At 50.6% G+C, this 13,919-nt stretch overlaps 7 protein-coding genes across 7 annotated transcripts; 5 read left to right on the top strand and 2 right to left on the bottom strand.

Annotated features, from left to right (window-relative positions):
* The first annotated feature begins 1,274 nt into the window (after positions 1–1,274).
* On the top strand, positions 1,275–1,771 carry BKA67DRAFT_568485 (uncharacterized protein). Its single transcript, XM_046103034.1, has one exon. It carries the CDS (start codon positions 1,291–1,293, stop codon positions 1,555–1,557), a length of 267 nt encoding a protein of 88 aa, XP_045957346.1. The 5' UTR covers positions 1,275–1,290; the 3' UTR covers positions 1,558–1,771.
* Positions 1,609–2,159, top strand: BKA67DRAFT_308457 (uncharacterized protein). The gene has a single exon (XM_046096128.1). It carries the CDS (start codon positions 1,699–1,701, stop codon positions 1,975–1,977), a length of 279 nt encoding a protein of 92 aa, XP_045957345.1. The 5' UTR covers positions 1,609–1,698; the 3' UTR covers positions 1,978–2,159.
* A 553-nt stretch (positions 2,160–2,712) lies between these two features.
* BKA67DRAFT_536765 (uncharacterized protein) lies at positions 2,713–3,108 on the bottom strand (the record flags this gene model as incomplete). The annotated part of the gene is made up of 2 exons (XM_046100210.1): positions 2,713–2,948; positions 3,009–3,108. The coding sequence occupies 2 exons, from the start codon at positions 3,106–3,108 to the stop codon at positions 2,713–2,715; spliced, it is 336 nt and encodes a 111-aa protein (XP_045957344.1).
* A 775-nt stretch (positions 3,109–3,883) lies between these two features.
* Positions 3,884–5,523, bottom strand: BKA67DRAFT_659709 (uncharacterized protein; the record flags this gene model as incomplete). Its single annotated transcript, XM_046107500.1, has 2 exons — positions 3,884–4,508; positions 4,592–5,523. 2 exons carry the CDS (start codon positions 5,521–5,523, stop codon positions 3,884–3,886), a joined length of 1,557 nt encoding a protein of 518 aa, XP_045957343.1.
* A 953-nt stretch (positions 5,524–6,476) lies between these two features.
* BKA67DRAFT_308437 (acyl transferase/acyl hydrolase/lysophospholipase) lies at positions 6,477–9,268 on the top strand. The gene is made up of 3 exons (XM_046096127.1): positions 6,477–6,836; positions 6,889–7,466; positions 7,517–9,268. The coding sequence occupies exons 1-3, from the start codon at positions 6,601–6,603 to the stop codon at positions 9,016–9,018; spliced, it is 2,316 nt and encodes a 771-aa protein (XP_045957342.1). The 5' UTR covers positions 6,477–6,600; the 3' UTR covers positions 9,019–9,268.
* Positions 9,269–10,198: 930 nt separating this feature from the next.
* On the top strand, positions 10,199–11,444 carry BKA67DRAFT_568474 (uncharacterized protein). Its single transcript, XM_046103033.1, has one exon. It carries the CDS (start codon positions 10,399–10,401, stop codon positions 11,254–11,256), a length of 858 nt encoding a protein of 285 aa, XP_045957341.1. The 5' UTR covers positions 10,199–10,398; the 3' UTR covers positions 11,257–11,444.
* A 1,184-nt stretch (positions 11,445–12,628) lies between these two features.
* On the top strand, positions 12,629–13,918 carry BKA67DRAFT_308378 (Chloroperoxidase). Its single transcript, XM_046096126.1, has 2 exons — positions 12,629–12,818; positions 12,887–13,918. The coding sequence occupies exons 1-2, from the start codon at positions 12,725–12,727 to the stop codon at positions 13,498–13,500; spliced, it is 708 nt and encodes a 235-aa protein (XP_045957340.1). The 5' UTR covers positions 12,629–12,724; the 3' UTR covers positions 13,501–13,918.
* The last annotated feature ends 1 nt before the right edge of the window (position 13,919 follows it).

Below are 13,919 nucleotides of genomic sequence, written 5' to 3'. Positions count from 1 at the left end.
TACAGGACGGCTTTGTTCAGTATAAGTGCCGTGTTGACCATATCTCCGTGTCGCCTCCACCGCATTTTGGAAACCCCCGAATCGAAGGGTTGTGGGTATCACATTAACTTCATTAAGGCTCTTTTGATCAGCTCTCAGGTTCAACTGCGTGTCAATGTTAGGAGCCCTCAAGCTACGGCCAGCCAGTGATGCATAATTGAGCTAGCATTCACATCGAGTCCCTCGAACCCGATTTGAAGAGAATAATATCCCGTATCCTATATCCAACATGAACTCGCAGGTCTGCATCTCCATTTGCGGGACCCGTTAATCAAAGTTTATCATAACAAGTGTTAACTTGGTTCTCCTTGCACATCCAGATATAATCACAGGGAATCCGAACGCATGTCGTCAATCCAAATCGTCGTTAAGATAAGCTAAATATGGAGGTTGTATTCAAATGGATTGTTTCCTCTAACCTCTTTGATAGTGGCGTACCAGCGTAGAACGCACGGAACGGATCACACTTTAGAATGATATCGCAATATATGACACAAGATTGAAATATTAAAAAAGTGAATTAATACGTATATCAGATATATATCATTATACTTATTAATCGTTATCATTGCAAAATATGAAGTAGTTAAAATAAATAAATGTCGTTTAAAAAGAAGAAGAATTTTAAATTATAAACTAAAATCGTAGGTTATTGTATCTTTAAGTCCTTGCTCCGTTTCAACTGGTTTCAAAGCTCCCACTTCCGGCCATTACACATCCATATTCAGGCTCTTGGGAACCAACGCTCCGATACTTAGGCAAGAGCTTTTCGCACCCAAGTGGTGGAACTCTACTCGAAAACGTGTTGGTTTCTTTGCGACACGAGATCACTGGGATCAGAATTCGAGATGTAATCACTGTCGATATTCTGGCTCCGAGAGGTGCATCTATGGATGACTTCAAAGTCAGTGCTACAATGTCGTGGGCCCAAGAGCGCCTGACTATACGCGAAGAGGACTCCGCCTATTGCCCGCAGGGCATATCTGGGGTTAGTGTGTTGGTAATCTATGCAAAAGACGAGCGAATGCCATCGATTGACCACATTGGAAAATATCTCGAAATAAACCGTGCAACACGCAGTGGTGTGTTGACTTCCTCGTTTGGTGTAGCAAAGTCAACGAAAACGTGGCGCTGAAAATAGGTGTCGATCCAGTCAAGACGAGCTTGATGAAGAGCGTCAAGCAGGTTAATCTCGCTGTCCATCTTAGGCATGGTATCATTCTCAAGAAGCTGCTGGATCAACGACCTTGCATGGATTGGTACTATGGCCAAGGTGCTACAACTCAGATGCTCGCAGCCAGTGTCGGCAATACGCGACCACTTGAAAGATTCCTTGGCGCTTACTGCAAACTGGAGCTTCCCCTGAAAGGCACGCGGAAAGTGCCTGTTCAGGGAACTGATATAAGTGACCGCATGATGTCGGGTAGCACCGCTCTGCTTCTTGCTGCCCAGAATGAATACCTTGGATCTCTTGAACATCTTCTCTCACGAAGCGCTAGGATCAATACTGCGACATGACACGGGTCCACGGCATTGATGGTAGAGACCAAGTGCCATCACACCCTCCTGCCTCCAAGCATTGCTTGATCACGGCGTAGACTGGGATTCAAAAACTACCAAGGGTGTATAGCGCTCCAAATCTGCGTAATCAAACGTTGAATGGATGTCGCCGCATTGCTTCTCATTGTAGACGTAGATATCGAGGCGGAGAAAGACCATGGGCTAAGGCCCGTTCTCGAAGTAATTTATCATAAAAGAATAGCTTTTATTGCTAGAGGTGACAATAATTCAACGCGTTGTACCATTCGGCTCGAGTTTTCTGAAGCGAACGCACTCTGCATGGCTGTCTATAGAGGTGACAGAAACATGGTACAGACGCTGTTCTCTTGTGGTGCTGATCCACAGGAACGGCATGGCGGCGCCAGGACTAGCTGGTGAACGGGGTCAATGCTTGACCTCGGAGCTGCTGAGAAAACAAATTGAGGCTATGGGGAGTGATAAAGCTCACGACTTCAATTCCATCCTCATTCAGTGATCACTGATATGACGCAAAAACTAACCAACGAACAAGGGGCAAACTGAACTGAACGAAACGGCCGAGTGGACTCGACTGAGGTCAGCAGTCCGACGAGAAACCGGACGAGGGCAACGAGAGCTTACATACACTGAAGAAGCAAAGGCACTTCCGGTTACAACTCTGCCCCAGAAGGACGGGTGTTATGATTAGTGGCCACGTGAAGAGATGTAAATGACATAGAATGTGGCATTCGCAGTGCTGATTGTAAAGCTCGCTTGCACTTCATGTCTTGGCAGTCGGCGCTGAGCCACACTGGCACAGACGATCAATCAAATTGTTCGCGGTCATTATGTGCTGTGCGTTTTTCGCGCGAAGGAATCGCAAGGCGCAGTTGCTCTCTCCACATCTCAGCCGCAACGATTGAACACGAGCAGTTCCTCTTCCAAGCTGGGCCGAAAACAAACCACTCTATAAGTTCCAAACGCGAGGCCTAAATACCACCCAGTCCAATCGCCGAGGCACCAACATCGCAAGCCCAGATTACACCTCGAGTCCGCGTCCCTCCCCAAATCAATCAACATGGCGGTGAGCACGACTCCCAGCTCACGTAAACAATCTTCTGACACACTGCGCAGGCCCAATATACATCAATGGAGTCAATGACCGGCGACGGCGGCGGTGGCGGTGGCGGCGACTACAGCGGCGGCACGGCCGACGAGCAACCGTGGTGGCAGCGCGGCGCGTGGGGCGATTGTTGCTCGTGGTGCTTCATATTCACGGACTGGGACCAGCTCTGCGGGGCGTGCGGCGATTGCTGCAGCTGCGATTGCTGCAGCTGCGACTGCTGTGGCGACTGCTGCTCGAACTGTGATTTGAGCGGCTGCGCTAATTGCTGTTGAGGTTTTGACATTTGGGGGTGGGCGTCATCTAGTGAAGGCCGAGATATGTCTACCCCGGCGTTCACGGCACTGAGCTTGCCTTGCGCCCTCGTGTGGCAGCGGCCTGGGAACCACGGGGTCTTGTCCTTCGGTGTTCATGGCGTATTTGGCCATAGTGGTCACGTATGGGCTGCTTCCACCATCGAAGTTGCTTGCAACGTGGGCTTTCGGCCCTGTAGGCCGTGGGCATGTGTGTCGTTGCTAGGTTTCAGCAATGGACAAAATACTCCTAGCGCGGATGATGGGAGGAAGCCACTCAACCGACAGCGTATCTTCAGCACAGAAAAGCTCCTGCACTGCTGGGTTCCGAGGAGAATCGTCGTGCGATGCTTGGGGGGAGGGGGGATAGATTTTACGTTGTCCTGGTAAAGCGGCCACGCGACTATCCCGCAAGATATTATATGTCCTACGCGAAAATTCCCACAGTAAGAATGGGTGGCAGAAACAGGAGATACGAATAGTGAATTCTGCTAGTATTGGGCAGAAGAGTTTGCAGACTGGGTGCACCATGGGAAATTCAGCGGCCGACACGGGGAGAACTGGTTACACTGCTCTGTTCTTGCTGCGGTGTCTAGGAGTCATTGGCGAAACAGAGCTTCAATCAGAGGCTCAGATCTTCAGCCCAGCCTAGACTAGAGGACATGTGAGGATATACATTTTCAGAACACCTGGACCAGCTTGACCTCCCTAGGTTAGTTGAAACGAGCCATAGATGTGACAAAGTCGCAGTTGCAGTTGGTCAGTGTAGCTCTTGTGTCTTGTGCTCATCAAGCTTTTAGGTGTGGATCACCCCTATGGGCAATCTAGACGTGTCATAGAATCATTGTACCTAGTGCCGATGTTGCAAATGAAAAGAGGTATACAGATCATAACCTGCATATTAGTCACGTCAGAAATCCATTCCTTCATCTTCCCTTTCCCTTTTGACCCTCGGATCCCGCTCGTCCTTCATCAGTCCAGACACAAAGACCCTGAAATAATCAACATAAGGCTTCAGGCTCGTCTTCTCCCAATCTTGTAGGCCCTTTCCGTCCTCCTGTTTGACCTCGACGTCCCCACTGCTCCAGCTGTCGATTTCGGACAGGAGGCCTTGTATCGTAGGGACCTCGAGGGGGTTGAAGTCATCCAGATGTTTGGTGTCGATCGGCACACACACCCTCCCCGTCCCGGGATGTACCACAAATGGTGACTTCAGCAAATGGTTGAGCTTCTTTGAAACCTCGATATCCAATCTTGGGTATGTGTACTCCAAAACCACATCTTGCTTTGCATCGCGCAGTTTCTTGCTGTCTTTGTCGTTGTTCAGCACATTCTTGGCCAGTGTGTCGATATCGGCCCATTTGGAGGAGCTGGGCCGGTTGGGTGATGAGTCCCATTTCTTTCGTAGCGCGTCGGCGAGTGTTTTGTTTTCGAGTAGCGTGAGAAGATGCTGCGACCTCGAGTCCTCGGCCCAGGGATCTTGTGTCTCGAGAATGTCTTCTAGGAAGTGAGGAGCTAGGATATCGATGGAGCGACTGGTCACCTCTTTGTTAGTGATGGAAATTCCAGGCAGTCTACAGAGGATTGGAGTAGACGACGGGAAGACATGACTACTCACCTCAGATGCGGATGCAAGGGCCTCCAGAGGTTGACCTTCTTACCGCCCTGACTTCCGCCCTTGATGACCTCGAGATAACCGGCTATGGCTCTGCGCTTCTGGTCATCCATGGTGCGCGCCTTCTTGTCGCACACCCAGGCGTGGGCACCTCTTCGTCCAGAATACACCCACATGATGTGCTTGAAGCCGAAGTCGTCGCGCAATGCGACGTCTATCACCTTGATGGCCATGACCATGAACCGCCAGCACTTTGTGCAGATATTTGCCTTGTCGCAACATGTTCTGATCTCGTCGTAGTCCGTCAAGTCGATATCGAAGCACAACTCCTTTGACAAGGGCTTGAAGGCGCTGCTGTTCCTCAGCGTCTTGCGGTCGCGAGGGTTCGTAGTGTAGACAGGTCCGATTTCGAAGCGCGAAGGCAACAGGCGGAGGACGTCCTTCCGGAGCAGGTCGGCAGAGGGGAATGACTGGTACCGCAGGTAGGCGTCGTTCTGTAGTGTAAAGGCGAATTCACGGTGACCAAAGTCGTTACTGGCCACGGGAGAGTGGTTGAGCCACTGGAAGAGCTGCCGCCATGGGAAGAGGCGCTGGTAGAAAGTGCGCATGAGTTCTGGATCGGAATTGGAGGTCGAAGGGCCATTGTTTCTGGGCGATGAAGGGAACTCTGGAGAGCTGGAGAACTCCTTCTGAGGTTTTGAGCTCGGGAACTCGTCGTCGGATTCTACATCTGCAAAGAGATCTTCGAGCTTGACTTCTTTCTTTTCCTCGTCGCCGGTACCAGCAGACGCACTGGGGACTGCGTTGGGCTCAGCCATTGTCATGTCCTCATCGAGGCTCGCCTGGCTATCGCCGCCTGGCATTGCTGCGTCGGTCATGGCTGCGGCAGATCCAGGGGGCGGGGCTTGGGACTCGGGCGAAACGGAGTGAGGCATTACAGTCGAACGGGGAGAAAGCAGAAGATTTAGACGATCCTCAAGCTGTCGTGTAGTGAATCAAACAGGCATTTGGGTGCGATATGGAATCCTCTGAGCAAGAGCGTTCTCACCTTTAGAGAATTAGTGGGCATGTTTAATTGAAAGCTAGCGGGGGACGCGCTGGGAGACGCGTTCTGTTCTGGCGTCTCTGGCGCGTTTGATTGATTCCCGCCCGGGTTTAAGTTGATTAACTAACCTAACCAACCTAACCTGAACCTGGACCTGCTGCCCTGCAACCTTGTGCACTACGTATGCACTCCGTGTTGACGTCTCACTTACACGCCGAGGTCACCATCAAGATAACGATACATGAAAAGGCCGAACTGGTCTAGCTGCTGTCTGGCACCTTTAAGGTATTCCAACATCCATCATTGACCTGGCATTCTAAGTTAATGACTGCTTTGTGCCTGCGCCCATTTTGCTCGTGAGAAATGCAGCACCACACCACCATGGCGCCAATCAACGCGTGCCCAAATATGCCAACCAAAGCTCTCAAACCAGGCTCTCGATCTCGAGTGAAGTCCACGTGGGTAGCTTGCTCGCCTCTGTCCCAGCTAGAAATGCCAGCCGCACCAGAGAGCTCGGCAGCACTGCTGCCGTTCGCATAATTCTCTCTTTTGCATTTGTCACAGTGTGCCGGTGTCTGATGCGCCCAACGTCCAGCGATTTTCAGTATCAAATCATTTCTCCTCGTTCCTTGCGAGCTGCCATGACATCTAGGATACCAGCTTCTGCGGAGCGCCCCGGTCTCCTGCTTTCTCTTGGTATGGAAAATGCGTCTCTCCATCTATGACAGTGTCGGGGATTCCTCAATAACAATCAAAGACGGAGGCGGGGTGCGCGGGCTGTCATCCATCATTATGCTCAAGCACATCATGCACGCGATCAATGAGGGTCGGGGCAGCACCCGTCTTGAGCCGTGGCAGGTCTTCGACTTAATAGGCGGGACTAGCACGGGAGGGCAAGCATCTGCGTAACTGGGTCAATGTAATTAATGACTTGCCACTGACACCACGGTATAGCATCATCGCGATTATGCTTGGCCGCCTCCGCATGAGTCTCGAGGACTGCGAGAATGCCTACCTTCAATTGTCTGAGAGGATTTTCGCACCTCGACGACAAAGATTTAATATCTTTGGTCAGACCAAGGATTTCTTACAAGCCGACGGTAGATTTGACGCCGTCATCCTCGAAGAGGCTATCAAGGACGTTCTGCGGGCCTATAAGACTGAAGACGCCCTATTGAAGGATGAAGGAGGGCCTTGTAAAGTGTTAGTGCCCGGGACGGTGTCGCATCACACGAGAAATAGCTCACATCGTTAGGTTTGTTGTTGCCGTACGTGAGAACAATTCTGAAGCGGCTGTTCTGAGGTCGTACAAATCGTCAAGCATGAGTAATGTCCTATACAACGAGTGCAAGATCTGGGAGGCATGCCGTGCCACTTCAGCCGCAACCACCTTCTTCGCCCCGGTAAGGATAGGCAAATACGGGCAGAGATTTGTTGATGGTGCCATGCGCTACAACAATCCTGTCCAATTGGTACATCGAGAGGCCGAGTCCCTCTGGCCCAGCAGAGATTTGTTTATTCTCAGCATTGGCACTGGAAGTGCCCCAGGCAAATCTTTCAGAGGCAATCTGAAAAGCGTTGTAGATGGCCTCAAGAATATCGTCACAGAAACCGAGAAAACTGCCAACGATTTCTACCATGGCCATCGTTATATGGTACAAGAGGACCTGCTATTTCGGTTTAACGTATTTCACGGCCTCGGTCACATCGGTCTTGAGGAAAACAAAGAAATCTCCGCAATCGCCGATGCTACCGAAGCGTATCTTGACCAAGGCGAAACTGGAAAAAAGCTAGAAGCATGTATCGGGCGACTGCGGGCTACCATAACCGACGGTACGATCTTTTAGATGGGTTCGGATTCAATTCAGCGCTGATCGTGCCAGAAATACCATATACTGAATTTGAAGTCATGCAAAGTGAATCGCGAGGTCGGATGTCTGAAAGCTTCGATGGCCAATACAACGGCACACCCAAATTTACGAAGACGGGGCGATTGCAACAGCTCGAAACCGGAAAAGCCCATACGCTCTGCATATTGCGGCATCGGAACAGTTCCGAGCTACACGGCCTAGATGTCATGAGAGTAGATGATGCAAGGCAACTACTGGGTGTGATCGGACAAATTCCGTATGCCTACATAGGCTACACGTCACTGGATTTTGACCAGGGCAACGAAGAGGATTTAAGAATACTACATCAATTTGCTGAGGCGGCAACCAGAAAGTTGCGTCTTCCCGCGTACTGGTTGCCGTGTAGCTGTATGGGCGATGTTGAGAACATGGAGCGAGCAGTCTGGACACTATGCGATGTCACCAATGCTGCAGAAAGCCTTGCGGTCATAGTGAAATCTGACAGGGGCAACAGCACTTCGGTCAACTTGGAACGTAAGCTGGTACAGTGGTGTAGTAGATTGTGGAGCTCACAAGAGCTTCTTCTTTGTCCTCGTGGCCGTCCCATCGATATTTACGATGTGTCAAGTGCGCCACTGACCACCGTGGCTCTGGAGCTATCACGGAGGAGCCTGGTGGATGCCGCATATCCGACAGCGAATGAGCCCCTGCAGCGGCTTGTTGACCACTATGAGGGCATCTACACTCTTGGTCGACTGGATTTCTTGTGTCTGCTTCTAGCTTATTTGACCGGCGGCAAGACGGCCGCGTTTCTTCGTGGAGACATATCTTACGTTTTAATGGGGTTCCTGCCGTTTCGTCCCGTCCCAGACAAAACTGATTCTGGGTTCCAAGCTCTTGCACGAGTTCTTCTAGCAAACGATGTCGACAATTTCTTGGAACGTTACATCTCTATTTGCCCAAAATCACGACGGCAATATTACACGATAACAGATGACTTCTGGGGGATCAACCTCAGAGATATACGACCCACTTGTCAAGTCTCCGGTGTTACGTCGGACTTCGATGCGCTGATCGTCGATGGTGCCCTCGGAGCCAAGGCCATTCCTGCCGATGCTCGAGGGAGTACTCCTTCGTCCTATACTTCAGATGAAAGACCACGTTTTATTTGTTTTCATGGCGATATTAGTGCTACGGATTCTTCCTCCTATTACCTGCCTGGGCCGTTGAGAATCCTCAACAATGGCAACACCACTACGCTGCCGCGGCCCTTTTCTCCTGACAATTTTACTCTAGTCGATACTCTAACCATGACAGCGATCCCTTTTCAGGCAAGCGCACAGCCGAGTATGGTTTTGCTCACTGGAATGGAAGGCAATATGTATCGTGGTCTCCTTTGCTCCTACTATCAAGATAAACGGACCCTGTTCCGAGAATCGGTCGTCAAGCTGAATTCGCGTGTAGCTGAAAAGATGACTCGATTGGAACGGGTACAACTATCACTATTTCGTCCAGGTCGGCTTGAGAGTTCTTGAGGGTGGATGCCTAGTGTACAAGAGCCTGCAAAGCAGACCCAAATCGACGACCTCTTCGCCATGCTTCGCTTAATGATGGCAGGTGGACTTCACCGACATAATGGGTCATGAAGAGTTAAGAACGACTAAAAATATCTCACTACTATGAAGCTTGTCGAAAATAAAATCATGATGAATGTGATTTCACTACCACGATTCACGGCAAGCCAGCGAAAGATTGGGCTCCCAAAACCAAGTCGCGGTCGCTGTTTCACGGCGCTTAACCGTTTATGGCATAAGATAACTATCCGCCACAGAAAGTGTGCTCATCACGTCCGACCCGGCGCGTGCTTGCAAAGGTTCTCCTTGTTCCTACCGCAAGCCGTGGATATGCCCATCGTCTTTTGCAAGAATAGCCATGAAATTTTGACCATCGTAGTCAGAGATATCTCCATATGATCAACCATGCACGGAGAGATGTTCTGGCTTACAGAAGAAAATGACAAGCTATAGACATTTGGGGTGGCCTGAAGGTGAAAGTATCGTAATCCTCTTACGACATAAATTATCAGTGGAATTTTCCAGGAGCACCTGCGGTGAGCATCTGAACAGCATTTGCAATGGTTTCCTCACAAATGGAATAATAAATCATTTGATCATCATAACGATGGTTGCTCCGGTGTACGTTTCAAACGCGAATCGAACACGCCGACCAGTTTCGTGCCATTGCGATCCTGGTTGCCTGACCAATCTTTTGTTTAGCAATCTCCAAGGTCAACCACAACCATCACTCTTTCATTAGCCAGTAAAGATATGCGCATCTCACCCGCCATATTACGATACGCATCCCAGGAATGCTGGAAGCCTGCCAAAGATGTCACACACGCCTGAGATCGCAGAGTATGGCCAGTCTAAGCCTGACCGCCCGGACAACTCTTTCACCTCGGCAGACCTGAGCATTCAAGCTCTCGGCAGTCTTGATAGACCGCCCATCAGCTCCATTGACCGATTCCCAACCGGCTTCGCCCGATCACATCACCAGTCTCCACCTACCATGGCACAAGGACCTGGTGGTACCACACACAGATCGGATCAGTCTGCAGCAGCCACTGAAGTTCCGAAGTACCAGGGTCTCAACACGCTTGAGGGCATTCACGATATGTCTATCCCTGAGTGAGCCTCTCCTACAAGCGCGCGCAAAAGATTATCGCTAATTAAACTAGATGCTCCCAGCTCACTGTCACCATTAACAATGGGCAAGGTTCATGTCAGTTCTCCATTCCCAGGCAGCTTCTGCTGGCGAAGAACGTCTCATTCGGCCTTGACGGTGACGTGAATGATCCTGAAACTACTGCGATCACAGTTTACAACACGGATATTGGTGCTTTCAACTTGTTCTCAATGTGGCTGCATGGGCTCCGCTTGCCTAAAGTTGCCAGATCCCCTATCGTCATGCCTTTGCAGTTACAAACCGCTGGAGTCGTCAAGGTTCCTGGTAACGGCCCTGACTTTGAAGCCACTGTCGAGATCGATCCCACCAGCAGTCTCAACAAAAATTGTTTCCAGCACATTTGCTGCGTGGAATTCTACAAAGATTTATCTGTCGAAGAAGTACGCTTGGCAAAATTGATAGCCTGTTCTACCAGTCCCCCCGCAGTTCCCCAGAATGGCCTGCAAGCTGCATCTCCTAGTCAATCTTTGCTACTGGGTCCCGGTTCGTCCGGATACAGGAAACGACAGAGCGCACAAACCCAATTTCCAGTGGCACATAATAAAATAAAGAAGCAGGCAGGTGTTTCACGTGACAACGAGAGAGTTCAGACGCTCCTGCTGCAGTTGGCTCTTTTGGCACAGAAGTACAATTGGGCCGGGTGTTTCAACAGAGCAATCGCCACCTATCGGTACGGGGAGAGACAGTTGCGCAGAACTCTTCCTCAGATTCATCATATCCAGCTCATTTACAGAGACAACTCAGCAGACACCAGCCAGATTGCACGGCTCATGGTAGATTACGCGTTTTGTTGTGGAACACAATCAGCTATGCAGGACTTGGTTGTCGCGGTCTCTGCCACCACTCCCGGCTTTCTTGTCGACTACATGAAGAGATTAGACGGCACGGTAGCTGTCCCCGGATGCATAGTCACTCGATGCAACGGAAGCATCAACATATGCGCAAATTCCACAGGCTCTATCATCCAAACCCATTATGCCGCACCCTTGAATGAGAACAACGCACATCATTATTGTATGCAAGTTTGATTGCTTTCTTGGTCTGTATCGCGGCGAAATTTTCTCTAAGCTGATGGTCAGGGAAATAAGGCAGCGTTAGATTTTGTAGGATCAGAGGTCGCATGATTTCGCAAGGACACTGGGCATGGATACATTATGTTTGCAGCAGATGCACTAGGTAGCACAGTAGGAATTGACTCGTGTTGACTGATCGGCAGAGTATGATATTTGATTACATATATGGTCACGATGACCACTACACATTGTTCCGACGATCCGATTTGAGGTCATGATAAAACATGACTAGCTTGATTTTCTCCTCTTTTAAAAAAAGAAAAAAAGACAGAAAAAGAAAATCACAACCCCAATTCTCCACAGACAATTCCACTAATGTTGTTATATTGCTATTGTTCACAGCATCCGAAGATTGATCTTCTATGTATTAGTGGTGGAAATGATTTTGGTGTCTTCTCCGGTTCGCGCAATATCCAGCGTAACCAAGGTTTAGACATAGGGGCAATACTCAAGGACATCCTGACATTGCATTTCAGAGTAGCATTGACTTGCCGGTTACAGGCGTGCGTCGTGGTCTTCTGCATGACATCATTTTACTTTTTCCACATGGTTTATATGATATTCTCTAGACTAAGCGAAACCGAGATATACCGACACGAGGCAGACGTTCCTTTGCCGGAGTTATACGTTGGCAACTTAATCGCGTCTTGCAGTGATAGTGCACGATCTTAATCCACTCGAAACAAATTGGCGGGGTGGCGGCATCTTCGGGCATTTTACTCACGCCTCATTGTTCCTAAAACGAGTAATTAGATTGGGCGGGGATGACGGCTATGCAGATCGTCAGCCAAGAGTATAAAGCTGCACCGTCTGAGCGAGTGAAGTCGGTCGCACAGTGTAGTCGCCCCTTGGCGTCAGTCTCTGATTCGCTGGTCAGACACTAAGGCGAAGTATCTCGCGTTCAACGCGAAGATCCCGAGCTCGGATTGTTCGCACTGCGCTTCCGAAGTATACTGCTCCCCTGCATAGCTCCCGGCACTTTGCATTTAGTGCTACCTAGGCTCTGGGCGCAGCCCCGGCTGTCCGTAATCACAATGCCTGCCATTGGCTTCTCCGAGTCTCCAAGACCTTGCCAAGTGCACAGTGGACCAAGGGACCTGCCAGATCGACGTCGTTTATTGCCGAGATGACCTAGCCGTTGTGGAGTAGACCGTCCTTCCATCTGCATCATGCCGATTAGGTTGAACGCAATTGGTTGAAGCCCCAAAGAGTTGCCTATATGCCCTGGCATCACCCCAGAGACTAATCTGTCTTGTGGAAGCCAAGCACTCACGGGTGGAAACCCCGGCTCTCGTCAGTGTCGTGTCGTTGAACATATATATGTGATCGCATGTCCCTCTTTCCGGAAGTGATACTTGGTCCCATCAACGCGCTGAACTGATCATATAAGCCCGCCAGTCTTTACAATTGAATAAACTTCAACATGCAGCTTCCACTCGTGCTCGCAACCGTCCCTCTGGTGCTGGCCAGTATCCCGGATACAGTCAACGACTGGCACCCACCAGTCTATGGCGACTGTAAGCCTACCCCTTTTCCCAGAGCGCTCTTGTAATGCCATCGAACCGACTGACACTCCCCCTATCAGTCCGCGGGCCCTGCCCCATGATGAACACGCTGGCCAACCACGGCTTCCTGCCCCGCGACGGCCGCAACATCACCAAAGCCAACGCTATCTCGGCGCTGGGCAACGGGCTGAACTTCGACGCGACGCTCGCGGGGATAATGTGGGAGCAGGCAATCATCGCCAACCCCTCGGCGAACGCGAGCTTCTTCACGCTGGACCACCTGAACCGACACAACGTGCTGGAGCACGACGCGTCGCTGAGCCGCACCGACGCCTACCTGGGCAACAACCACGCCTTCAACCAGAGCGTCTTCGACAGCTCCCGGAGGTACTGGACGGGCGAGACGGTCGACGCGCTCCAGCTCGCGAACAGCAAGATCTTCCGCCAGGTCGAGAGCCGCGCCACCAACCCCAATTACACCTTCTCGGCGACCACGGAGCAGTTCAGCCTCGGCGAGGTCGCCGCGCCCATCGTCGCCTTCGGGGACCTGGATCAGGCCGCCGTGAACAGGACCCTGGTCGTGTATTTCTTTGGTGAGTCTCATGAAAATAACAAAGCCCTCTTCTCCTGGATCCTACACATGGTGGCTTCAAGTGCCTGGATCATCACGAACACGTTTCCTTCGGTTGACTGACATGGTGGTGGTGTGCAGAGAACGAACGACTTCCTACCGAGCTTGGGTGGACCAAAAAGGTTGATCCAATCACATTGGAAAAGATCACCAGCATCACTGGAATTATTGGTAGTGCGACAAGTCTCCTCACCGGGTCCGCAGCGTCTCCTGCTGAGAGACGGTCGGACTTACACGGCGGATTCTAGGTTGACATCTGCCGGACTGGGTTTTAGTAACGACAGTATGCAAAGAGTTCAGCAAAAAACGAGTCGCAGACTGTAACAATAATGGCGAATACAACACTTTCTCTTATTAGCCTGCGTGGTTTTGTGGACCTGTTCTCAAAGTCCATTAGTGAGCTAACTTACTTGGTTTGAAGGCATGAATTAAGAGACGTCCAGGACAAATCCCTTCGGACTGAGCACTCAGTCAAAAGCATA

This window comes from Truncatella angustata (assembly GCF_020726525.1).
Source record: "Truncatella angustata strain MPI-SDFR-AT-0073 chromosome Unknown BKA67scaffold_5, whole genome shotgun sequence".
Classification (NCBI taxonomy): domain Eukaryota; kingdom Fungi; phylum Ascomycota; class Sordariomycetes; order Amphisphaeriales; family Sporocadaceae; genus Truncatella; species Truncatella angustata.
The sequence above is the reverse complement of the archived record's forward strand: the minus strand, read 5'-3'. Positions and strand labels throughout refer to the sequence as shown.